Here is a 26,414-nt window from a genome sequence, read left to right as displayed (position 1 = left end):
ATAGGATGTGGGACTTGTTCAAACAACTGACTTAGAAATAACTGTACCTCAAACTACCCAATTCACCCCATTATACACACCTATCCCTTCACCTGCTGATAACCACAGGCCATGTAATTGACCCTGGGCAGATAATTGATGTGCCCTACAAATGAGCCAGTGTTAGAGAAATAGCCACCCATCAAACATATCCATGCCTTCAGTAATCACTGAAATGTTGGACCTTATAAAATACCCACTGCTGGCCAGAGAGGCTCTAAGGATGAATTAAGTTCATGACCCTACCCTCAAGCAGTCCAGTAAGCAGAGGAGATAGATGAGAGGGAAAAAATAATAATAGAGTGGTAAATGCCGTTTTAGAGAATAGTCAGAGAATTTACAGGAGTAGAGACAGAGCCCAAAGGAGCCCCTGCATGAGAGAAGAGGAATTCAATAGGAAATGTTGCCAAGAGCAAGGGACACTTAATATGAAGTATCTGGAAGGAGGAGTAGGGAGTTAGGTATATGGGGTGGGGAAGCAATTCCTGGCAGAAGGAACAGCATATATAAAGGTCTGGGGTATTACAAAATGGCCCATTTGGGAACAGTTAAGGTCAGAGGTAGGTATGTCAAGCAAAGGATGTGTGGTAGGACAAGTGACTGGAGATGTAAGCAAGATCATAGTTTTTAAGGTCTTGTGGGCTAAAGCATTCATTTTGAACTTACCCTGAAAAGATTGGAGAACCACTTACAAGTAGCAAACGTCAAATTATTTTTTAGAAATTGATTGATAACTAGTGTGGAGGCTGAGCTGTAGAGATACAGGTAAACTAGTTAGGCTATGGCATCATCCTGAACAGAAATGATACACACTGAGGGCACGAAAGAGATGTTGGATTTGAAAGACTCTTGCCAGGTAGATGGATTTGGTGTGTGAGTTGAAGAGGAATACTCTAGAATTTCCCAGGATTCTGGCTTGAGTAGCTAGCTCATGCCATTATCCAGATAGATAAAACAGGAGGAGTTTGGGTGTATGTTGCTTATGAAATGCCCCTGGGCATCCAGGTTGAACTGTCCAGTAACAGCTATGGAGATTTATATATAGACAGATAATGCTGGTTGGTGTTCTAGAAATGTCAGGCTGGAAATCATGTTTGGCTGCCGTTAGCATGCATATAATAAGGTAGTTGAAGCCATAAGTGTGGATGTAGTCATCTGGGGAGAGCTTACAATGCAAGGTGTTTATGATATGGGGTCCATGAACCAGGCTTTTTAATAATCACGTGTATGTATATACATGCACATGTGAATATTTCTCCAAGAAAAGCCATACTTTCATCAGTCACAACTGGATCTGAAAATTAAAACCTTAAGCAGTAGTGCTATATGAGAGACAAGGCCAAGGACATAAGCATTGAAAGGACAGATGGGATAGCACAATCCTCCAAGTTGGTTGGAGGAGATGCTAGAGAATGAGTGTGTGAGGCGCTTCAGGGGCTCTGGATCCCAGATGCTGCATGCAGACAGAGTGGGTGCACCCTCCTTCACTCTGTGGGTAAGGATGAGCTTAGAGGCAGAATGCTCAGGGTTACAGAAATACTGCAAAAGGAAGACTGAAAACTGTCCTTAAGCCTATACTCACACTCCCACTTCTACAGAGTTGAGAAGCAGAAGAAGGAGGACATTCGAGAGAGGCTCTCCACAGGTATGGGGCGGGGGGGGGGGGGGCGGGCGGGGGTGGTGCTGATTAGTCCTTACAAAGCCGTGTGCTCCAGTTAGGAGCTGCACGCCCACTTCTCTCACTTAGCTGGTATAAGGTGTTAGCCTCAATGTACTGATGGGGAAAATGTGGCTCAAAATTCAGTGTTAGGACAGTAGTAAAACATAAGCCAGATTTGGGTTTTCTGATTTCAACACAGTATGGAATAGGAGTCATGCAACATAAGAACTCGAAGGGTCTTCGAGCAATCTAGTTCTCTTCCCTCTTTCACCGATGGAAAAATTAAGTCCCCAAAGGGTGAACTGACTCACTCAGGACCCCAGAGCAAAAAGGAAAGAACTGGGTTTCTTTATGCTTTAAGACTTTCTGTAAGGACAGATACTTTTGTCTGATGGGGAAAATGAATGACTGAATCACCCTCCAAATATAAAGAGATAGTATTGTAAAGCTCACTGGTGACCTGAATGTGTTCCTTAGTTAGAAACCCTGCCCCCTTACACTTGAATAATTTATACACAGTAGTATTTTATTAGCATAACAATTTATTAGCAGACAAATGAAATGACACCTCTAGATCACAACACATATAGGATCTTATATAATAAACAATCACAAATAGATCCCAGATGAAAAGGATCTGCTATTAACCAATTCCCCCTCTCCTGCAGTAGACTGTAATCCATCAATAACTCATCCTCATCCCATAGAGGGTTAAGCAAGATTTATGTGGAATAGCATCAAGGCACTTGCTTTAATTTAAAAAGATATACATGGTATGAAACATATTCTCCAAAGTCATTAGCCTTGAATAAATTGTAAAAAAAAAAAAGGCAGTATACTTTTTTAGTGAATAAACAAGACTGAGATTTTAAGTTCATTCACCTCTCACCCTGATATTGTCTTGATTTGTATACAAAATTGCAGAGGAGACCAAAAACGGTAGCGTTTTATACAGACTGGTTTGTTCACACTAATTTTTGAGAAATCATGGCAGCATCAGAACTCAAACAGTAACTTCCCAACTGATTTGAATTGAAAAGGCAAGAGCAGTTTCATTCCAAGTAACTTATTTTAGGGATGGGGAATGGGGTGTGGGAAAAGAACTTCCCTAAAATAAGTTTCTTAAAACTGCAGCTAAAAATCCTTTCTGGCTAAGGCTGCTTGTCTGTTTGCCAAGTGAAAACCTTCAGTTAGAAATTCTGTCATTGGTATTTTTAAGAAGATTATAATTATTTGGCCAATTTCGGAGCCATAATTCAAATCCAAGGAAGGTTATACAATGTTCCAGCATAGAATTACAAACATGGTAGCTCCCATAAAAGCATTTAGTGTCCTTCATCATTCCAGTTTTCATAATTCAATATCTCCTTCCTATTTTATATCACTAGGAGAAAAATAAAATACATGCCAAAAACTCCACTATTTGGTATAACTGTATTTAACATGTTTACTTTAAAATTTCAGGTGCAAAACCCTTTTTTAAAAAATAGTCCTTGTCAGGATAAAAATAACCTTATAAAAATAAATTTCTCCCACTCCTACATCTAAATTCTCCATTTCTAAAGTTACTAACATTCAAAAAAAAAAAACCCTAAAATTGTATACTTACAGTATTTTACTTTAATAATAGGCTATGGTAACAAACTAGCTGGTATATTATTTTGGCCTATTGCATTATAATTTTCATTCTTGTTATTAGCACTCAAATGAATGATTCCACTCATGATTATCTAAAATCCTTACACCAAAAAAAAAAAAAAAAAAAAGCCAAATTAGTTCAGAGCCTAAAAGCCTTCTAGATCCAATTTCTTCCTTTTTGCAGTTCTTAAAGCCCAATTTCAAATAAGGCATCACTAGAACAGATAAAACAGTAGAAGAAAAAAAGAGAAACATTAAAGAACAGAAAAATTAAGCAAAGTCTAAATCCTATCGGTAGGATTCTTACCTTGTCACTGTACAATCATTCCTTGAACAGACCAGGGGCGTCCTTGTTCGCCTCAACTGCCTGCCTCCTGCTCAGACCTCAGTCCAAGCTCAGCTTAGCCCCTCCATAAAGCACCTCCAAGTGTCGCCATGTGTTACTAAAAGAGTTAGCATAGAGCCCACCTACTGGATTTAGTACTGTAGTCCCAGCACCTGGCCCTAGACTCCTGCATAGGTCCTCCGGAAGTATTTGAGGTATTGTCTACATTGATGTTATGGCTCATCTATAGCAACACACAGAGGAAAACAATTCATTAAGAACATTAATAAGGATCACAAAGCTTGAATTTATCATAATAACTTCTAGGCTCAATTTAAGTTCCCAAGAAATTCACTGTAACACTTTTCTTACTTTTATATTAAGATCCGGGCTAACACCCAGACTGTGTGATCTTAAATGACAAATTACTAAGAGAATACCCACGCAGAGAATTACTGTTCTTGTTAAAATGTGGTCATTAGCATTAGAATAGCCTAATGAACTCATCTGACACCCTGACACAGTTCAAAGATCACCATTTACCATGCTGTAAATTTACCAACAAATTTTGGCTTCAGTCTACTAACGTTTAAAAGCTAAGTCAGACTACCCAAATTGTGTTTTCCTTTGATCCTTCTTTAAAAAAAAAAAAAAAGTCAACTAGGCATCTGTCAATTTTACTACCATCAGAGGCTACAGTCACTCAGTCTAGTGCTCTGGAGTAGGTCAACCTGGGCTTTGGCCCCAACCTTGGCTACCAGCTCTTTCAGCTTTGGTGAATCTGTGCCCTCCCCTTCTGGAAGCAGAATCCAGTTCTGAGCTTGCTTTCAAACTAAGGTGAGGCTCTTAATCCTGGTCTTCCTACTGTTGTGCGTGGCTAACCAGGGATTGGATCCTAGTCAACTGAGTCCCTCTCTTTTATCCCTTGTTTGGTCAGAGATAGTCTTTTCAATGGTCTATTCCCTTCATCTGTCTCTTGAATGTTACCCTTAGTCTCTCAGTGCACTGGCCCACTCCACCCCTCTGGTTGTTTTAACCATCAAGAGTGTACACATATTTCAATTAAACGACCAATTTAAGATATTCAGAATTTTGTATATTTATCAATAAGCAATGCAAATATGCTTCATTTAGACTCTAAAGTTTAGAGTAAGCATGATATCTTCGTATCATTAAAGTGTGTAAAATATCACCTAATGAATTAAAGTCCAAACCCTTGAGTAAGAAAGCAAACGAAAAATGTTAGTTTCATTGGTGAATTAGATTTTGGTTTCAGGTTTGATTCCTTTAAATACCAGCAATCAAAAAATCTGAACATGTAAGTATAGGCAGACTTCAAACCAGGCAGAGAAGGTAAGATTTAAATTCTAGTGATACCTTAAATATTTTTACAAATGGCTTTCAAGAGCAGAATCTCTTGTTTGTTTGGGTAGGTGGCAGAAGAACAAACCAGAACACAATTCAAGAATCTGCTAACTGCATAAAGTTCCAGAATTGCTTATATCCACGTTATGGACAGAAATGGCACGTAAAAGACAAACCCTGTTACTCTGTTCTTTTAAGAGATTTTCCAAATTCTATGGTTTTTTGTGGGTTTTTTTTGCTGTGTTAGGGTTTGCTAAATTATAGAGTCGTCTTGAACATGTACTCATTACTCTGTCACATGGCACTGGATATCTACAATGATCTGGATTCAAACCTGGCTTGTGGAGGTACAAGAGGGGTTAGAAACAAATGACAACCAAGACACTCTGATTTTACTATTACTATTCATAAGACTGGAGAGAAACAGCAAATACTGGCTACAAACAATAAGCAAAAGACACAAATACAAACAGCAGTTAACATTTCTGAAATTCTAGACTTAAGTTCTAAAAGGATGTTAAAACTCAGAACACTATTACATTTAATCATGTTGTCAGTCACCTCAAAGACAGAAATCTAGCTAAGAAATTGCTTTGTTTTAATAACAGAAAGGCATTTTTCATGTAAACTGATGGGCAGAGCTCTACCAAAAGAAAAGCAACACTTGCAGTTTATGGAGCCAACAAGAAAGATGGTTCAAAGTCTTCCACTCCAATAGATGCCCTACACATAGGCTTTGCTTCTTATAAATATTTAAACTGTTTAGAATGTAGGAGTGGGTTAAAAATGGTTTTTCACTTTTGCAATTTTTATCTTGTTTGTTTAAAATGGTGTGCTAAATGTTTCAATTTCACATCAACTAGTCCTAACTTTGGAAAACCTGTGTGTTTTTTTCCACGCCCTTAAAAGTACAGATACAGAACTATAAGCTTTCAATGTCAGACATACTTGCTTTTCAAAAGGAAGTATTTCTGGGCCAAAACCTGTGACCAGCTATCATAAATAATACACCCACAGAACTTAGGTTGTATAAATGTGATGCTTCTAAATTCTCTTACATAATAGTTTGAGGTGGCCTAAAGAGTTAAATGCTGTCACTGTCATCAATATTTATTGTACATCAATAGGGTACATGGCAGTAAGCATTAGCTTTGTTTCACTAAAACATCTACAATTATTGATGTTCTTTTGGAAGCACTCTTATCACTTCTATGAATTCTTTTCCATTGGTTATAATAAATTTTTCTTGCAGAGTAAAGATGAACAGCAGCTTCTCAAATATGAGAAAGACTGTCAATTCCCAGCTGACCCTTGCTAAAATACAATGAGAAAGAAAAAAAAATTCACTGCTAAATAAACAGTCTTAAGGGAAGCTGTCAATCATTCCTTTTTGTAATTTGTCCTGAACAGTTTGCCTCAAGCTCATTTAAAAGGCTACATAAAATTGCTGAGTCAGCATTTTGCCTTTTATCTGGCAAACTTGTCACTCACTGGTAATCAGACATAGCAGTTTAGGACAGATTCCATGGGAAACACACTAAATGACTGAAAGTTAAAACAGAGCTTAATGGTAGAGAAATACTCAGAAACAGCGACAGATAGGGATCACAGAAGAGACAGAGGATTCTCATTATGTTGGCCGATTATGAAGAGCTCTTTTCTTACCTACTTACCCTAAACAAAAAGGCTGACTAAAAACATCAAATGTATCACCAAGAGCGTTCTGTATAATATGGGGCTGGCTGGTAGGATTTCACAAACCTGCTCAGCCATGAGACTCCTGATAAGACTGTGCCCGAGAGGAATGGTGCTTTCTTATTAAAAGCCAGAGATCCGACTGCCATCTGGGGGGCAAAGACAGGGAATAGAGAATTACAAGTGAGAACAAGCTTGTCTAGGTACTACCGTTACCCCAGAAGCCTCTTGACCTGCTGTTAGGAGAGCACACACAACATTCTCTCCCTACTTCCTTTCTACTCCCTCTCCAAAGAGCCATGCCGAACAGGCTCCAGCACTTCTCATGTAAATGCCAACTTTATCCCTTTACCTCCTGGAGAAGGAACAGTCCAGATGCAAATCTCCTAAAACAAGATGGTAATTAAGTTTTGGGGCTACTTTACAGTTCAATTCAATAGATATTTATTTAATTCCAAGAATACTCATATTTGCAAGAAAGTTTAAAAGCACAGTATTTTCTTCTTTTTGATTCTGCCTAACTAAAAGCTCTGCTGCATCCGTGTATCTACAAAGGCCATCACTTTCAAAGGAAGAATTCTGTCGAGCCAAAAGGTTAAAATTTCTAGTGTGCAACAATTTCCAGTTCCACAGTATAAAATGTTAAAAAACTTGAAATTTTAACCTCTGGGGCTAGACAGTGTTCTTCCTTCTATTTACTTTCTCAATCAATCACTGGAAAAACTCAGACCATTGGGAACATATATATCTTTCCGATTTTGAGAGTCTTCTGCAAAAGTCATTGCTTCATATACACTATAAAACAGAAGGTTTTCTTCTTCCTTTTTGCAGTACTCTCCCCGGGCCAGGGAATCCCTCACAGAGGGATTGCACTGAGCCAGCAGAACCTGGATGCCAATGGCTTCATAATCTCTGCGAACTTCTTTCAGTGTATGGATCCCTGCTGTATCTAAAAATTGTATTGCACTACAGTCAACCACTATGGTATGGAACTCTAAGGGATCATGGGAAAGTTGCACTGAAACTTCATCCCGGATTCCACTGAGAGGTGCTGTTTCCTTTTTGATCTTTCTCTTTACTGCCTTCTTCTGAGCTGCCTTTACTAAGACTGGGTTGAGAGTTTTTTTGTATAAGGAAGATTTAAAATATTCTTTGTTTATGTAGTAGAGAGGGGCTACAAAGCGGAAAATCTTGATGCCTGGCTTAGCCCGAAGGTTCTTGTAGGCAGACATGGATTCAAAGATTTCAGACTCTTCCACCACACCAAGCAATGAAGTCTTTGGCTTCTGAGTGCGGAGGATGACACAAAACAGAGAAAAACAAACCCCAACGAGCAGGCCTATTTCAGTACTTATCAGTGCAGAGGACAGCATAGTAACAAACCAGATAACTGTATCCATTCTGCTAATCCTCCACATCTCTGGCAGATCCTTAAATTTACGTAGGGCTCCCCGGAGATTCACAATAGTGATCACACCAAGGACACTTTTCTGAAGGGAATAGAATAAAGGAGCTATTACCAAGAGGACCAACAAAAGAACCAGAGCTGTCACCACACCAGAAAGCTGACTTTGACAGCCTGTGGATTCTTTAACCAATGTCTTTGCAAGAGCTGCACTAGTAGCAAAGCAGTGGAAGAAGGAAGGAATGATATTGCAAAAGCCGATGGCATACATTTCCTGATTAGCTTTGACTGTGTAGCCATGTTTCTTGGCAAACATCTCAGAAAGTGATACAGTAATAGCGAACCCAATGATAGAAATAGCTATTGCGTCTACAGCCACATTAGGAATTAAGTTCCAGTCCGGTGCTTTGGGTGGCAAAAACCCAGTGGGAATATGTCCAGCAATACTGGTATTGTATTTCTCATTTAGTTTTCCAAAATGAGAGGCTAATGTGGCTGCCACAACAACAAAGAGTTCAGTAGGAATAGGTGCCTTAAGTTTGGACTTGAGGCGCTCATTGAGTTCTTTGGTTGGCAAAAGAACCAAAAGGCACAAAAGGCTGGTGATGAGATCACAGATATTGGTCTTATGGATGTTTCTGAAGATATGTATCCAAGTAGTGATGAGTGATCCCACGCCACTACTCCGAGGAAGGCTGAGTCCAAGGAGATACTTGGCCTGAGATGTAAGAACTGTGAAGGAGGCACCAGTGACAAATCCACTCAGCAAGGCATCTGAGAGGTAGACTGAAACAAAGCCCACTTGAAAGAAGCCCATCGCTACCTGGAAGGAAGGATATACAAGTGTTAAATATAAATGGAAAAGAGCTTCTAAATCCTGTATTCCCCTGGTATTTCTTTGTGTGGAGACATACCATCAGAGCACCACAGAATGTCAGAGCTAGAAAAAAAACACAATCATTTATCAATCCTCTCATTTTACAAAGAGAGGTCTCATTTTACTGACACTCAGAGGGCTAAGCAACTTGCCCTTACTGACTAGCCCAGACAAGAGCTTAGGATTCCTACCTTCTTGCACAATGTTTCTTAAACTTGAATAAGGTTCAGATCGCTTTGAAAAAGAAAAAAATTTCTCAAGGATCCATGAGAAATCATAAAAACACAAGTTGGAAAAATTCTAATTTAAAAAACATGTATTTTTCTTTAAATTACATATCATTACCGTAAAAGTAAAGTTTTAACTGATAAAACAAAAAACTAGATTCACATCAAAATAGAATCACACTTTAAAAATTATTATAGAATTCTTTAATCTAACTTCAAACTGAGAGACTATTTTCATCCAATGCATATGTGCTTATGCCATACTGCCTCCCATGTTAATTCTATATCCTCAAAGATATAACATTTTCTTTCTTTCTTTTTTCTCTTCCCAATAATTCCTCAGAATTCTATTGCACCATTCCTCATTCTTGGTGAGGCATACTAACAAAAAAGCACAAATGAACTCTGAGGAGCACAACTCTTCTGCACACCAGTCCCTTCTCCCTCTCCTTCTATCCAAGCACCTAGTAAAGTGAGCTACTCTTCCCCCTCCTACATTGGTTCCACATGTCTGTAACAGAGAAGAGGTTTAATGTTGGCACTGACTCCTGAATGCCAAAAGGCAGAGGCATGATGAAAATGGCAGATTAGTGGATTCTATGGGAGACCCAAAAGAATTTCATTTCTAATCCTTCTCCTGGCTGATAGCATGAAATAGTGGTCCCCAACTTCTTCCCTTCCCAGCAGTCCAGGAAAACTACTATCTTTAGTGAGAGTCACTCATTAGAGCAGCAATTCTAGAACAAGGGGGGAAGTCATCTGTAGTTTGAAAAACTCTTGCACTCTTCCTCTCCCAACCCCCATTCTGTTGCCCTCTTCCCTGTTAGTGCTGACTCTGCCAATAACCAACCACAAATAACTTCAAGCAAATCTGATAGTTCTCGACATACAAAATTAAGAAGTTGTACTAGGTGGTCTGAGGTCCCTTTCTGGTCTGAATTTTTACAATCAAATAACTGAATTCTGGCTGACTGAAATTCATTGGTTAAGAGGCTGCCTAGGGTTGAGAAAATAGAAGCAGCCTTCTCTTACCTGTGGAGTCAAACCAGGGTTTAAATTTTGGCTCTACCTCTTCCATATCCTGAGCATTCAATAAAAGACAGCTTTAATTATTATGATTGCTAAGTTCCCTTACAGATCTGAGACTTCATGCATAGTGATTTCTTTTGCCAGAAACAACCACTTATTCCACTGTTTCTTACCTGATAAACTCCAGCCATAAAGGTTACAGTGCTGCCAACTATAATTGCATAGCAACTTTTGTCACATATCTTGCCTGATGGCTGGCTTAATAATGTGCTCTCATTTGAAACCACTCCTAAAGAAGAAGTAACATGGGCAGTGTCGTAGCCAGCTTTGTATAGCTCTCGGTCAACTACTTCACCAATCATAAGGCACAGTACTCCAAAAATGCCCACAGAAATGTGACGGGAGGTACCCAGTAGGAAATAAATGAAGCTGGCAAAAAAAGATGTGTACAGACCATAGATAGGTTCTTGGCCAGCCAGGAGAGAATAAGCAATGGATTGGGGCACCAATAAGATGCCCACAATCAAGCCAGACATCACATCTCCTAAAATGTTTTTCTTCAGATTATATTTTGGGAGCCACTGCAAAACAGGAAGGAAGCCGAAAATGATATTTCTGGCTTTGGTTGAATTGCACTGGCAACTCTTCTCTAGTTTTTTGATGACAAATTGCTTGAAGTTAGTATCCGGTTTCTCTTGAGGCTCCAAATGGATCCTAGCATGAGGTCTGCATTGATCATTGGTCTCAAATTGCTGGAAGTCATTATGTGATTCCTCTTCATGCTCCAGATGGATCCTAGATGGAGGACTGTATTGGTCATCTTGCTCTTTATTTTTCAAAGACATTTCTGGAGATAGATGTTTCAGCCTCCTACCCCAGAGAAAATACGAGGGTTAACTGATTAAGTAATTCTCAGTACTCAAACATTTTAACAGTCCTACTTGTCATTCATGAGAGTTAAGAGGAGTTCACTTGGGGGTAGTATCTTATATTCACTTTCCTTAGTTGAGCCTCATTTGTCTTGATCCAGGAAAAAAGAATCAGACCAAGTTAAAGCAAATAAGTCACTGAGTACAGGACTTCCCAAAAGTATAAACTATCAAGGATTCTTCTCCATCTCTGCCTGGCTCCTCCTGAAATTTTTTTCTCGAGAAACAGTACTGGGGTAGCCTGTCTCCTCCTTTCTATATGCTACTAACAGTCTTATTTTCAGATTTTTCACGCCCATGAATACTGCAAAAGAGGATCTGGTCTCAAACCTTGACACCTACCTTACCTGCAAAAGTCCCTGAAACAAGGAAGATGGTTTTTTTGTTTTTGTTTTTTCAGGGGGTGGGTCCTTTTTAAGATAACCTACTAGTTGTTGAAAATAAACAGAAAGAAAATGTGAGTGACAGAGTAAAGGTATGTTTTGAGAAAAAAAAAAAAAAAACTAGCACAGAATGCATTTGTGTCTTTGAACAACATGCTCTGGTTTGGTAGGAAAGAAAAGAGAGAAGCTGATAAGAGACTGCTGAAGGAAAGAAACATCAACAGCATGCAGTAGGCTGATGCGGCAAGCGTCTGATCTCTGAAAGCTTTTGTTCTATTCTACTTTGTTCTAGTATAGAGTCATATCTGCCCTAAGGGCAGGATCTATATTCATGCAAAGAAAGATTCGCTTTACTATCCTAAGTATACACTCTAAAACATGAGCTGAATAGAGGAATAATGTTGCCCAACACTTCAACTAGGAGGAGATCCAGGTGATACTGCATCTCCGGGTCCTAAACTATAAAACTACAGCCATAAGACCTACCGCTAAGAACTACAGGAAAACAAAGAAGGTAAAAATAAGCAAAAAGAGAGGAGGGACAACAAAAAATAAGTCTTGTAATAAGAGTAAAAGAGAAGGAAAAAGAAACAGACCTTCAGAGGAACAGAGTGTAAACTGCCAAACACTTCACAAATCAGTGGCTTTGCGCTGGCTGTTTGCTTAGCTTAGAATGGCCATCCAACTCTCTATCAAGACCCCAATCATTTTTTTTTTTTTTTTGCGGTACGCGGGCCTCTCACTGTTGTGGCCTCTCCCGTTGCGGAGCACAGGCTCCGGACGCGCAGGCTTAGCAGCCATGGCTCACGGGCCCAGCCGCTCTGCGGCATGTGGGATCTTCCCAGACCGGGGCACGAACCCGCGTCCCCTGCATCGGCAGGCGGACTCCCAACCACTGCGCCACCAGGGAAGCCCAAGACCCCAATCATTTTTAAAACCCAGTTAAAATGCTCTCTCTTCTTCAAAGCACTGACCCCAGCCCAAATGAATCTGTGTCCCATAGCACTTCACGCCTCCGTTACAGTACTAATCATACTTTTGTATTAGTTAAGGAAGAGTCTCTCCAGGTCCTGGAGGAAAGGACATCTTGTTCATCATTGTAATCATCAACAATGTACGGTAACTCTGAGATAGCAGGCTTACAAAATATTTGAATGAAGGAAATAATAAATGAATAAACAAATTTATGACTGTGGCCAATAAGAGATAAAATATATTAGACAAAGGACTCGGGTAGTTTCCTGCCTCAGAACTGACAGAAAGATAGGCCCTTGTGAGGTTCTATAAGCCTAATGTTGCCAAGATGCCATAATCCAGGACCCATGACCCATTCAAGAACACAATATTTGGAAAAGTAACCCACGTTAATTTTGTTTAGGACAAAAGGGCTATAGCTGGTCATCCCACTGAACAAGAGTAAAACAGTAGTTACATTGATGGTCTTGTTAAATAGATAAGGAAGAAAAGAACAGATTTAGATGACCACTTACCCTGGGAAAGTCAATCAGATTGGTGAATACACACAGCAGCTCTTCATTCCTCAGTGCAACTGGTCTATAACTCTCTTCTCACTTCCTACTTTCAGGCCAAGCTAGTCGGAGTGCATTCCTTATGTCCTTCTATTTTGGAATAGTTCTTAGTGAGTTCTGGGCCAAAACGCTTTTCCAAACCTAAAAGAGGCATAAGAAAAAACTAACAAAATTCAAATCTCGCCCTATATGGCAGCTAGCTGGAAAGTAAAAAGATAAAAATTAGTACTAGAAAGTGCAACAGGATGATGGAAACTGTAAGAAAGAACTGAAATGTAATACTAAAAGTGAAAAACGTGGTAACAGAGATAAAGAATGCCTCTGACAGGACCATCAAACCTGACAGAGCCAAAGAGAGAATCAATGAAATTGAAGATAGGTCGACAGACATTACCCAAACTAAAACAGAAAAACAGAATTTAAAAAAAAATGAAAAATAATAATTTAAGAGAAAATCCAAGAGCTGTGGGATGTATTAAACAAACTAACTTATGCATAATTAGAATCCCAAAAAGAGAAGACAGAGAATGGGTGGAAGGAATATTTGAAGACATAATAGCCAAGAATTTTCCAAAATTAATGACAGATACCAAACTATAGATCCAAGAATCTCTGAGAATACCAAGAAGGACAAATACAAAGCCAAACCAAACAACACAGCACCACACACCTACACATATCATATTCAAACTGCTGAAAACAAAAGACAAAGATAAAATTCTAAAGACAGCCAAAGGAAAAAAAAGAAAAAACACACTACATACACAGGAACAAAGATATGAATTACAGCAGACTTCTTATTGGAAACCATACAAGCCAGAAGATGGAGTGATACCTTTATCACAGAAATATAACTGTCAACCCAGAATTCCATCCCCAGAGAAAATATTTTTTGAAAGATGAAGAAGAAATAAAAACTTTCTCAGACCAACACTAAGAGAATTTATTGCCAGCAGACCAGCACTACTACACACACACACACACACACACACACACACACACACACACACACACACACACCAGACAAAAACTCAGGTCTACACAGTACACAACAAATAAAGTCTAAGAAATGGAACAAATGAAAACAATATTTATTTTTAACTAAAAAAATCTTTAATTGCTCTAAAAAAAATAACTAACGCAAAAATAGAAATGCATTTTTACAGCACATGCAAAATAAAATGCACAAAACAAGAGCACAAATAATGGTAGGGGGAATTAAGAATTGTAAGGCCTTATACTATATATGAAGTAATATAATACTATTTGAAGGTAGGCTCTGATTAAAGATGTACATTGTAAACTCAAGGGTAACCAATAAATTTTTTAAGATATAAATAATAAGCTAATTGTGGAGACAAAATAGAATCATAAAAAATTCTCAATTAACCCAAAAGAAGAATGAGACCCAAAACAGATAGAACACATTGAAAACAGCTAGCAAGATGGTAGAATTTAATCCAAACATATAAAAAAAAAACCACATTAAATGTGAATAGTCAAGGCTTCCCTGGTGGTGCAGTGGTTGGGAATTCGCCTGCCAATGCAGGGGACATGGGTTCGATCCCTGGTCCGGGAAGATCCCACATGCCAGGGAGCAACTAAGCCCGTGCGCCGCAACTACCGAGCCTGCGCTCTAGAGCCCACGAGCCACAACTACTGAAGCCCGTGTGCTGCAACTACTGAAACCTGCGTGCCTAGAGCCCGTGCTCCGCAACAAGAGAAGCCACCGCAATGAGAAGCCCGTGCACTGCAACAAAGAGTAGCCCCTGCTCACCGCAACTAGAGAAAGCCCCTGCACAGCAACAAAAACCCAACGCAGCCAAAAATAAAATATTTTAAAAATGTGAATAGTCTAAACATGCCAATTAAACAGATTGCCAGATAAGATTTAAAAAATAAGACCCAACTATATGCTGTCTATAAGAAACCCACATTAAATATAAAGATATAGATAGACCATAATAAAGTGAAGTGTCTTGACCAATTTAGTTATTCATTTAGCTTGTGTAAGTGACTGAGCCAGATAATAAAATCCAGATTTTAAGACTCCAAGAATAGCTCTTTTTTTGAGCATGTTACTATTCCTATCACCTACCTAATTAGCTTTCTCTAACTTCAGGTACTTCTAAACACTTTGAAATTCAGTTATCCTACACATCCCAGTTTCACCTACCTGCTACCCAAAATGACCTGGCACTGACATCTACAAACTTGTGCCCAACTCTCCTTTCTCTATACTCATGGCCATAGTCCTTTTCCATCTCCAGCTCTCAAAAAATTAGGTATTCACTCACAAACAGTCCTAGAAGTGGAAATGATTTAGCCATCAGTCTGAATCCAAAAACCATCTATAGTCTTTTATTGATCCTAGTCACTCCCTAAAATTCTCCTCAAAACTACTTTTTTCCCTTTTTTCAAGGCTACTTTAAAACCCCAAACAATATAAAACTACATTAAAAATTATCTTAAACTAAATTGTAGGTATGACCTCCATATAAATTAAGCTCCTTGAGAGCAAGCTCTATTCTGTTTCATCTTTGTATCCCCTGAAGTGTCCAAGTACATGCTTTCGAAAATAGAAATGAAAATATTTGCTAACCAAATAACTGAAATACAGAAAAAGTAGGATGCAAAGCAATATTTATTTTCAGGTGGAAATATCTACTCTGGAACAAATTTTTCAAGTATCCCTTTTTGCACAAAAATCCTCTCATTCCCCCAAGCCTGTTACTGCTTTCAATTACAGTACTCACCAATTGCTTCATGAAAAATGAAGTTACAGTGTTTATCCTTGAAATACAGTCTATAGCCAGACTCCCATTTTCAGAAAGTTGGAATACATACTACATATTCCATGAAATTCAGTAAAATAGGATTCTCCTGTATCATCTAGGGTAGTTTCTCCCTTTATCAACATTGGTAATTGAGAGTGAAGAAGAGAAAGGTTCAAGAAGAAAACACTTGAACCTTCCACATTACGTTGCAGGAACTGGAGGAAAAAATCAACAAAACATTTGAAAAATACATTTACATATTCATATATTAAAGTATAATGGCAGTTCAGGCAACACAAAAAGGAAAAACATTTCTGTACTTTCTTCTTTAATTAGGCACATGCAGTGTGACTACTTAGAAAGCTGTCTTATCCGGGTGACTAAACAGCAGCACTGGCACTGTTTCCCGTGTGAATTACTGAGAGTCTAAGAGAACTGAACTAAAAGAGAGGGATATCCCTTCTATGTAAGCCTGACAGTGGTCAGCCAACTTCTTTTGGAAATTTTGCAGATATAAGAGAAACAATGTCTACTTTTGGTAAGTAATTACAGCATATAATTTTAACCAATAGTGCATATGAAACAGTTTTGCAATTTGTGAAACCGAAATGCCTTTTTGGAAGGCAACAGTGTTCAGAGATTGGTAAAGTCTGTCTCTGAAACATAACGATTCCATATTCATGCTCTGCTCTGTGTATGTATGCCACAACTCACTGCTAAATAAAACTGAAGCTGCCAACTACTAGGATCAGAGCATCTAAGCAGGGAAGAAATCTGCAAGAGACAGAGCAGTTTAGAAAGGCTTCCTGGGAACAACATATCTCACCTGGGATCTGAAGTCTGGGTCGGAGATGAAAGAATGAGGGAAGGACTTGGAAAATGGATGAGGGAAAAGAAAACACAACTAGCAATAGTTCTGGGGTTGGAGGGAAAGAATGAGAAATAGTATGATACGTTTAGAGCACCAGATGCATATGGGAGATCAATGAGAGAGAAAGTGGCAAAGGTACCTAGGGGAGATTCTGGAAGGCTTTTATGCCAGGTTAAGAAAGGCAGACTTTCACCTGCAGACAGTGTATAGGCGCTGAAGGTTTTCGAGAAAATCACTTACTGTATCACTCATTTGACAATAATTATCATATTACATCTTCTGGTCTGTTATGCTATTCAATTCTTTTTCAAGCAAGCAAGTAATATTTTCCTTTTTTGCCCTTTATGAATAAAAATTAAGTTTAAGATTTTTTTTTATTTTTATAAATTTTTTTATTTTTATTTATTTATTTTTGGCTGCACTGGGTCTTCGTTGCTGCACGCGGGCTTTCTCTAGTTGCGGCGAGCGGGGGCTACACTTCATTGAGGTGCGCGGGTTTCTCTCATTGTAGTAACTTCTCTTGCTGTGGAGCACAGGCTCTAGGTGCGCAGGCTTCAGTAGTTGTGGCTCGTGGGCTCTAAAGTGCAAGCTCAGTAGTTGTGGTGCACGGGCTTAGTTGCTCTGCGGCATGTGGGATCTTCCCGGAACAGGGATCGAACCTGTATCCCCTGCATTGGCAGGTGGATTCTTAACCACTGCGCCACCAGGGAAGTCCCTAAGATTATTTTAGAAAAAAAAAAAACTAAACCATAAACAGGTAAAACCAAGACAGAGTCTCCATTTACACTATTCCATCTGATCCTCCAACTCACTGTTGTCAGACAAGTTCAGGGAAGATAACAGCATTGTAAGGCCCGGGAAGCTAAGGATGAGCAAAGGCTTCTGTATCCATCTCCATCCCACTTACAGGTGCTTGCAACCAGCACAGCTGGAGCCCAGGCCACTGTTCCTTTGCCCTAGACTAGGAAGTTAATACTGTGAGAGGACTGCCCCCCGCCAGAAATGAAAATTCAGACCCATCTTTGTTCTGTGAAATGCCAACAAGCCTTCCAAGGATGGATTGGTTAACTTTCTATGTGAGCTCCTAGAGACTGGGTACTGGCCTGCTTATTACTGTAAGCTAACCACTGTGCTAGACACAATGCATCAGAACCTAGACTACAAATCTAGCAGTCGATATTTCTTTTCCTTATCCCCACCCGACTCCCACATACAGTCCATCAGGAAGTCCTGTCTTCTCTACCTTGAGTAATATATCCATCCTCTCCCCACTGCCCAGAGTATCTGGAATCCAATCACTTCTCACTACCCTCCACCATCAGATCTCACATGGGCTACTCCAATAGCTTATAACATCTGAACCCTGCCCACCTCTCCACCCTCATTTCCTACTGGCCTTCTTGCTGTTCCTGGAACATGGCAAGTTGATTCCCTTCTTAGGGTCTTTGCACTTGCTCAAGTTCTCTGCCTGGAACAATCACACCCTCAGATCTCTGCAGGCCTTTTCTCATCCTTCATGCCTCAGCTTATATATCCTCTCCATACAATGGCCTTCCTTGACCATCCCAAATAAAATAATACTGCCACTCCATCATTCCCTAAACCCTCATCTAGCTTTATTTTCTTCACAGCATTTTCATAGAGACTTTTGAAAATTATATTATGTATTTAAACTTTTAAAAAACTATTATTTATAGTCTTTCTCATATCTACTGTATCCCCAGTACCAAGAACAATGCTTAGCACATAGTAGGAGATCAGTAAATTCTTACGAAAATGAATAAGAAACCCAGTTTCTACCCACAATCAGTGGGTTAAGACAGATTTATACACAGATAAACTATAACATTCTAAGTGCCATAACAGAGGTTTGGCATACTCTGAGAGAGCAGGGAATAGGCTGTAGGCCAATGTGTGGAAGTTGCAAAGTAAGAAATGAAAGGAAACTCAGGCAAGTGAAGGGTCCCAGGAAAACCCAAGACCCAGGAAGAAGTCACCTAGATTGCCAGATTCCTGGGGTGAAACTGCATGAGGTAAGACTGGAGTGAGGGACTTCCCTAGTGGCGCAGTAGTTAAGAATCCACCTGCCAATGCAGGGGACACGGATTCAATCCCTGGTCTGGGAAGATCCCACTTGCTGTGGAGCAACTAAGCCTGTGCGCCACAACTACTGAGCCTGCACCCTAGAGCCCGTGTGCTGCAACTACTGAGCCCACATGCGGCAACTACTGAGCCCGCATGCTGCAACTACTGAAGCCCGCGTGCCTAGAGCCTGTGCTCCGCAGCAAGAGAAGCCACCGCAATGAGAAGCCCACTCACCGCAACAAAGAGCAGCCCCCGCTCGCCGCAACTAAAGAGAGCCTGCATGCAGCAATGAAGACCCAACGCAGCCAAAAATAAAATTAAAAAAAAAAAAGACCGAGTGAAAGATCAGTTTCTTATGTAATCCCTTGTCAGCCTGGACTTCATCCTGTAAACTATGGCTGACAAAGGCATAAATTCCAAGACAGGGCAGGAATGGAGGTTTGACATTTCAGTGGTGCAATTAGACACAAGATGGTGCTTAAAGGAGATGGACACGTCTAACATGAATTCTGTTAGGTGGACCACACAAAAGGATAGTGCATGAGAATATGGAGGAGGAAATGGAAAGATAAGAGGCAACAAAAAGGTTGACTTATATTTCATAGGTTTGAGATTTCTATTAGATATCCAAATGAGAATGTCCAGTAGGCAATTAGAAATGGGAGTGTCAAGCATAGGAGAGAAGCCAAAATTGAAAAAATAAATGGGGAGGGGAAGAGTATATAGGTCATCAGCACATAAATAGAATCTCATTTTTCTCTGAATTCCCATTGTTTAGATGCTCAATAAATGTCAGATGAATGTATGCTTTATCTTCCCAACTAGATTAAAAATTATTCAAGGAGATATTTTATGCTTTTTGTGAACTCTCACAACACCCTGCATAGAACTGGGCACCCAGGAGGCACTTAATAAGTCTTCTGTTGATGCATAGAGTGGTTTCTGTTTTTAAAAGTTATGTTAACAAAAAAAATTTTTTTTTCAAAAAGAATTAACTGACTTTTGAAAGATAATTAATACATTGCGCTGGGAATGTAAAACGGTACAAACACTGTAGAAAACAGTTCGGTAGTTCCTCAAACAGTTAAACGGAATTACTATATGACCCAGCAATTACACTCTTAGGTATACCCTCAAAAGAACTGAAAACAGGGATCAAACAAATACTTGTACACAAACGTTCATAACAGTATTATTCACAATAGTCAAAAGGTGGAAACAACCCAAGTATCCATCAACAGATGAATGGAAAAAAAATTATGGTCTAAGCCACACAATGAAATATTATTTAGCCATTTGAAAGAAATGAAGTTCAGGGATTTCCCTGGTGGTCCAGTGGTTAAGACTCCATGCTCCCAATGCAGGGGGCCCGGGTTCAATCCCTGGTCAAGGAACTAGATCCCACATGCCGCAACTAAAAAAGATCCCACATGCCACAACTAAAGACCCAATGCAGCCAAATAAATAAATAAATATTTAAAAATAAATAAATAAAAGAAATGAAGTTCTGATACTCTTCATCTACAACACTGATGAGTGAAAGAAGCCAGACACAAAAGGACAAATATTATATAATTCCACTTATATTAAATATCTAGAATAGGCAAATTTATAGAGACAGAAAATAGATTAGAGGTTACCAGGGACCGGGAGGAATGGAGAGTTATTGCCTAATTGTTATAGAGTTGCTGTTTCAAGTTTTGGGAATAGATAGTAGTGACAGTTACAAAACATTGAGAATGTACTTAATGCTACTGAACTGTACCTTTAAAACGGTTAAAATGGCCAATGTTATGTTATATATATATATTTTAACATACAGAAAGCCAGGAGAGAAAGCATAGTATTGCAAGCTTCTTACACTATACATGAAATGGTATAATATCACTTGAAGGCAAACTGTGATAGTTAAAGATGCATACTATATTGGGACTTCCCTGGTGGTACAGTGGTTAAGAATCCGCCTGCCAATGCAGGGGACATGGGTTCAAGCCCTGGTCGGGAAAGATCCCACATGCCACGGAGCAACTAAGCCCATGCACTACAACTACGGAGCCTGTGAGCTACAACTACTGAGCCTGCATGCCACAACTACTGAAGTCCACGTGCCTAGAGCCTGTGTTCCGCAAGAGAAGCCACCACAGTGAGAAGCCCGCGCACCACAATGAAGAGTAGCCTCTGCTCACTGCAACTAGAGAAAGCCTGCACGCAGCAATGAATACCCAACACAGCCACAAATAAATATTTAAAAAGATGTATACTATAAATTCTAATGCAATCCCATTAATAACGAAGAGTTATGGCTAATAAACAATGGAGATAAAATGGAATTACAGAAAATACTAAATAATCCAAAAGAAGACAGAGAAGGGGATATAAATAGCTACTATATAAAATAACCTCAATCTAAGGTTTGCGGAAAACTTGAGAAGTTTTTTTTTTTTTTTGGCTGCACTGGGTCTTTGTTGCTGTGCGCAGGCTTTCTCTAGTTGCAGCGAGAAGGGGCTGCTCTCCGTTGTGGTGCACAGGCTTCTCATTGCGGTGGTTTCTCTTGCTGCGGAGCACAGGCTCTAGGCGCGCGGGCTTCAGTAGGTGTGGCAGGCGGGCTCAGTAGATGTGGTACACGGGCTTAACTGCTCTGCAGCATGTGGGATCTTCCCGGACCAGGGCTCGAACCTGTGTCCCCTGCATTGGCAGGCGGATTCTTAAACCACTGCACCACCAGGGAAGTCCCGAGAAGTCTTAGCATTAACCTAATATTAATGTGAACAAGTCATCTACCAAAAAAATCTCTTCTCCTAAGTGGAAAATTCCAGTTAAACTAGGCTGGAATAGGTGTGGACTATATAGTTCAGAAATAATTTTCCAGTACTCACACAGCTTATAAGCAGTAGAACCATGATGAGAATCAAGACCTGTCTGATTCAAACCTACTCTCTGACTCTGGACTGCTTATTTTGAAACTTTTCAAATATTCAGAAAAGTTGAAAGAATGATACATGGAACACTTATTCACAATCCACCCATTTAACAATATACCAATTGTTAATGTTTTGCTACATCTGCACTACTTCTGCACTCTTCATACACTCAGGTTGGTTTGTTTGGGGGTTTTTTTCCCTCAACTATTTGAAAGTTGATGACATACTTCAGCCTTAAACACTGAATTGAACCAATGTTTTTAACCACCATCCCATGATGCCTCTTCTTCAAAAGAAGCATTCTGTAACAACATGGCATCAAACCATTTGGATACACTCTTCAAAAATCTGCAATGGCTCTCCACCTCCTACTGAAATATAGTCAAATAACTTTAGTATAGTCTTCTCTCTGTGAATGAGCCTGCAACTGCCTTTCTCTTGCTTCTTTTCATGCACCAGTGTTCCAATCACCAGTCCATGAAAATACTAATAAGCATCCTTTGCCCTTTGGGACCCTTGCTCATGTCGTTCCTTCAGTTGGGGATGTCTTTCCCTTCTATCTCCATCTATCTTGGTCCTTTTTCTAATCTTTTAAGTCCCACCTCAAATGACTAGGAGAAGGGGGCTGAAACTTCTTAGGCTATGCTTCCCCAACACATGACATATAGCTATTTAGCACTCAAGTTTACATGAGTCTCAAATGAGAGTACCACTTTAGGGCAGACACCAAGTCATCCTCGTGTCTACATAACCCAGAACCTAACACAATGCCTCCCACTTGCTATGTATGGTTACAGATCTATGTTTATTGAAATGAACAAACAGGTGAAGTTTCAAGTTAATATAATGAAGCCAAAAAAATATTCCTTGTTTTCCAGTTATCACAAATGATTAACAATGCCCATTTATTTCTGTGATGCAAAAAGAAGAACTACCACAAGGCTTATATCAGTAGTAAAAGCACTACGATATATTTTTTCTTGTATAAAGCCCAATATAAGACAAAATAATAAAATACCCAAGAGGAAAATAGCTTAATGTAAAACCATGGTAAAATAATTAAATAGTTCCTTGCATAGTAATTCACTGCTTTCAAAAAGATTTCATCTAAATAAAAAAACCAAAAAAAGAAAGAAAAAAAGAAAAAAATTTTAATAAAATTTTAAAAAAGATTTCATCTACATCTCCCACTTGCCTCCTCAGTAAATCTGAGAATCAGAGTATGAATTCCTATTCTCCAGTATGAAAAACATCAAAGTTTAGTCACTTGCTCAACTGGTAGGACCAGATTCTCAGTCCTCATCTTCCAATTTCCAAGCTTAGATCTCTTCTAAAATACCACATGACCCCCAAATTTATTTCCTTGCTAAGAGCTCTTAGGAGCTAGTTCAAAGCAATAATTTTATGGCCAAGTGCTCTCCTCATTTCTGAGCCTATTATTAAATTTAATATTTAATACAGTTCATAGTTCTATCCCCAGTACCTTGAAACATGTAGAGCACCTAATAAGTGCTTAACAAATATTTGTTGAGGGAACGGACGAATAACAGTTTAAGAGCTATGTGGTAAAGGGCTTCCCTGGCGGCGCAGGGGTTAAGAATCCACCTGCCAATGCAGGGGACACAGGTTCGATCCCTGGTCTGGGAAGATCCCACATGCTGTGGAGAAACTAAGACCGTGTGCCACAACTACTGAGCCTGTGCTCTAGAACCTGCGAGCCACAACTACTGAGCCCGCATGCCACAACTACTGAAGCCCACGTGCCTAGAGTCCGTGCACCACAACAAGAGAAGCCACTGCAATGAGAAGTCCAGCACCACAGCAAAGAGTAGCCCCCACTCATTGCAACTAGAGAAAAGCCCGCACACAGCAACGAAGACCCAAGGAAGGGAGGGAGGGAGGGAGGAAGGAAGGGAGAGAAAGAAAGAAAGAATCCGCCTGCCAATGCAGGAGACATGGGTTTGAGCCCTGGTCAGGAAAGATCCCACATGCCGCAGAGCAGCTAAGTCCGTGCGCCACAACTACTGAACCTGCGCTCTAGAGCCCGCGAGCCACAACTACTGAAGCCTGTGCGCCTAGAGCCCGTGCTCCACAACGAGAGAAGCCACCGCAGTGAAAAGACGGTGCACCGCAATGAAGAGTAGCCCCTGCTCACCGCAACTAGAGAACGCCCGCGCGCAGCAACAAAGACCCAACGCAGCCAAAAAAAAAAAAAGAATAAAAAAATAAATAAATTTTTAAAATATATATTAAAAAAATCTTAAAAAAAAAAGAGCTATGTGGTGAAGAAAAATCAGTTACTCCTCCCCCTCCACCTCCATACACCATAACCAAGTTTGTGTCAAGAAATTAGTCTGGGGCTTCCCTGGTGGCGCAGTGGTTAAGAATCTGCCTGCCAATGCAAGGGACACAGGTTCAAGCCCTGGCCTGGGAAGATCCCACATTCCGCAGAGCAACTAAGCCCATGCGCCACAACTACTGAGCCTATGCTCTAGAGCCCGCAAGCCACAACTACTGAGCCCACGTGCCACAACTACTGAAGCCTGCACACCTAGAGCCCATGCTCCGCAACAAGAGAAGCCACCGCAATGAGGAGCCTGCGCACCACAACAAAGAGTAGCCCCCGCTCACCTCAACTAGAGAAAGCCTGCCACAGCACCAAAGACCCAACACAGCCAAAAATAAATAAATAAATAAATTTATAAAAACAAATACTAAAAAAAAGAGAAAGAAATTAGTCTGGCAATCATCTACCTGGGGGTTTATACTCATTAAAAGTAATATCAATGCATAAAATGACCCCTAGTGAATCTAATCTAGTCGCCAAATCCCTGAATAGGTCATCTCTAGATCTTCCTCCAGGAGGCAGCAAATTATAGTACAATACAATGATATCAAACATGAAGATCTGTTAAAATGCAGCTTCTCAGACAAATCCAGGGATGAGATCCAAGACTGCTCCCTGGGTGATTCTGAGTCAGTGGGCTGAGAGCCTATTTGGAGAATCACTAGGTATGTCCTGGAGTCAGACAGATCTCTATTCAGATCCCAGCTAAACTGTTCAACAGCTGTATGGCACTGACTGAAAATTTTCATTTTACTCAGCATTAATTTCTCACCTGTAAAATGGGGATAACATTACTCAACTTGCACTGTTGTTTTAAAACTAACCCAAGTAAAGTACCTAGCACAGCGCCTGGCACATAGCATTTGCTCAGTAAATGACAACTACTAGTCTCCGTCCCTTGAGATTACTGAAGAAAAAAAAAGGGGGCTTATTTCTTGCCAACAGCTTTGGGCCCACCATTTCTTCTTCTTTTTTTTTTTTTTTTTTTTGCAGTACGCGGGCCTCTCACTGTTGTGGCCTCTCCCTTTGCGGAGCACAGGCTCCGGACGCGCAGGCTCAGCGGCCATGGCTCACGGGCCCAGCCGCTCCGCGGCATGTGGGATCATCCCGGACCGGGGCACGAACCCGCGTCCCCTGCATCGGCAGGCGGACTCTCAACCACTGCGCCACCAGGGAAGCCCCCTCCATTTCTTCTTGACTCAACTTTCAAAGACAAGAACTTCTGCTTAACCCAATACTGGATCTCACATTAGTTCCAGATTTCACACAAAAAGCCTCAGGGGCAAGGAGGAAAAAGGTACTAGAATGAGTGCCAGAAAGGAGTTTAAGTCCTGAATGCGTCTAACTCACCGTGATCCCCAATCTGTGCAAGGAAGGGCCCAGCCTAATAGTCTATGAGTTTGGTAAAGCTGGGTACAAGTCCTAGCTCTGCAAATGATTTGCTGTGTAATTTTCGGCAACGCTCTGTCCCTCTGTGTCCTTTCAGTGTCTCCATCTATCCAGTGAAAGAATTGCAACTTAAGTCTATGAGTCTTGAAAAACTAAAGGTCCTGATTTGTACTTAACCAGGTGTGTGGTTTTAAAAACCAAGGTAATCAAGTCCTCTCTCCTGCTCAAGCCTCAGTTCCCCCATCAGTCTAAGGTGGTGGTGGCGGCTCTTATCTCCTTGGTCCTGCTGCCAGATATCTGGGTTCGAGAAGGCGCTACGAGGACTCTGGCGGAAGAGCCGCACCGTTACCAGCGGGGAGCGGGGCACCCGGCGCGAAGTGTTGGGTGGAGGATGGGCAGCCCTCTGCCGTCGGAGTTGGGTCGGGATCACCCGGGTTGGGGGAGTGGGGCTTTGACGCTGGCCCTGCCTCCGCCCCTGCCGACAGAGGAAATAACTCCTACGCACACCCACCTCGCACGGCCCAGCTACGACCGCCCGCGGCTACCGTTGGTGCGCGCTTCCTCCCACCACACCTGGGTCAGAGGCGAGGACGACCGCAAGAGGGGCCCGCTGACCACGGGAAGGCCGGCACCGCTGTCTCCCCCGCGTCTCGAGTCCCTCCCCTCTCCTCACCTCTGGAGTCTGGGCCGCCCCGTGCGACCTGGATCCAAGGCGCGTCCTCTGCCGCGGCGGGGCTGAGGGGATAGGGTGACGCGGGCAGAGGCAGCCCACTCCCGGGCCGGCCTCCCTTTAACCCCCCAGCCCCCTTGCCCGCCCATCGCCCGGCCCCTGGAGGAGGCGGGGCCCAGGGGAGCTGCGAGAAGGAACCTGCGGGGAGGTGCTGAAGGCGACTCTAACCGCGAAAGTTCAGTATGCACAGTCA

General features: G+C 40.9%; 1 protein-coding gene across 4 annotated transcripts; it reads right to left on the bottom strand.

The window, feature by feature from the left end:
• Positions 1-2,221: 2,221 nt before the first annotated feature.
• On the bottom strand, positions 2,222-26,414 carry SLC26A2 (solute carrier family 26 member 2). Of its 4 annotated transcripts, none has more exons than XM_067732239.1 (5): positions 26,165-26,285; positions 25,453-25,597; positions 13,063-13,242; positions 10,434-11,130; positions 2,222-8,950 (listed from the first exon to the last, which is right to left on the bottom strand). In XM_067732239.1, exons 4-5 carry the CDS (start codon positions 11,103-11,105, stop codon positions 7,430-7,432), a joined length of 2,193 nt encoding a protein of 730 aa, XP_067588340.1. In that variant the 5' UTR covers positions 11,106-11,130; positions 13,063-13,242; positions 25,453-25,597; positions 26,165-26,285; the 3' UTR covers positions 2,222-7,429. The 4 variants fall into 4 exon arrangements, with proteins under 4 accessions (XP_067588340.1, XP_067588341.1, XP_067588339.1 ...); XM_067732240.1 differs by lacking the exon at positions 25,453-25,597 and adding an exon at positions 15,858-16,093 and having other exon boundaries at positions 26,165-26,265; XM_067732238.1 differs by lacking the exon at positions 25,453-25,597 and having other exon boundaries at positions 26,165-26,303.

The sequence above is a fragment of the Pseudorca crassidens genome, chromosome 3 (assembly GCF_039906515.1).
Source record: "Pseudorca crassidens isolate mPseCra1 chromosome 3, mPseCra1.hap1, whole genome shotgun sequence".
In the NCBI taxonomy this organism is placed as follows: Eukaryota; Metazoa; Chordata; class Mammalia; order Artiodactyla; family Delphinidae; genus Pseudorca; species Pseudorca crassidens.
The sequence above is the reverse complement of the archived record's forward strand: the minus strand, read 5'-3'. Positions and strand labels throughout refer to the sequence as shown.

Coding starts and splice junctions, on each gene's coding strand:
- SLC26A2 (XM_067732237.1), bottom strand. CDS start 26,310: ATGGGCGGGCAAGGGGGCTGGGGGGTTAAAGGGAGGCCGGCCCGGGAG. Junction 11,131..26,164: donor GGGCGGCCCAGACTCCAGAG/GTGAGGAGAGGG, acceptor TCTCTGGGGTAG/GAGGCTGAAACATCTATCTC. Junction 8,951..10,433: donor TTATGGCTGGAGTTTATCAG/GTAAGAAACAGT, acceptor CCTTCCTTCCAG/GTAGCGATGGGCTTCTTTCA.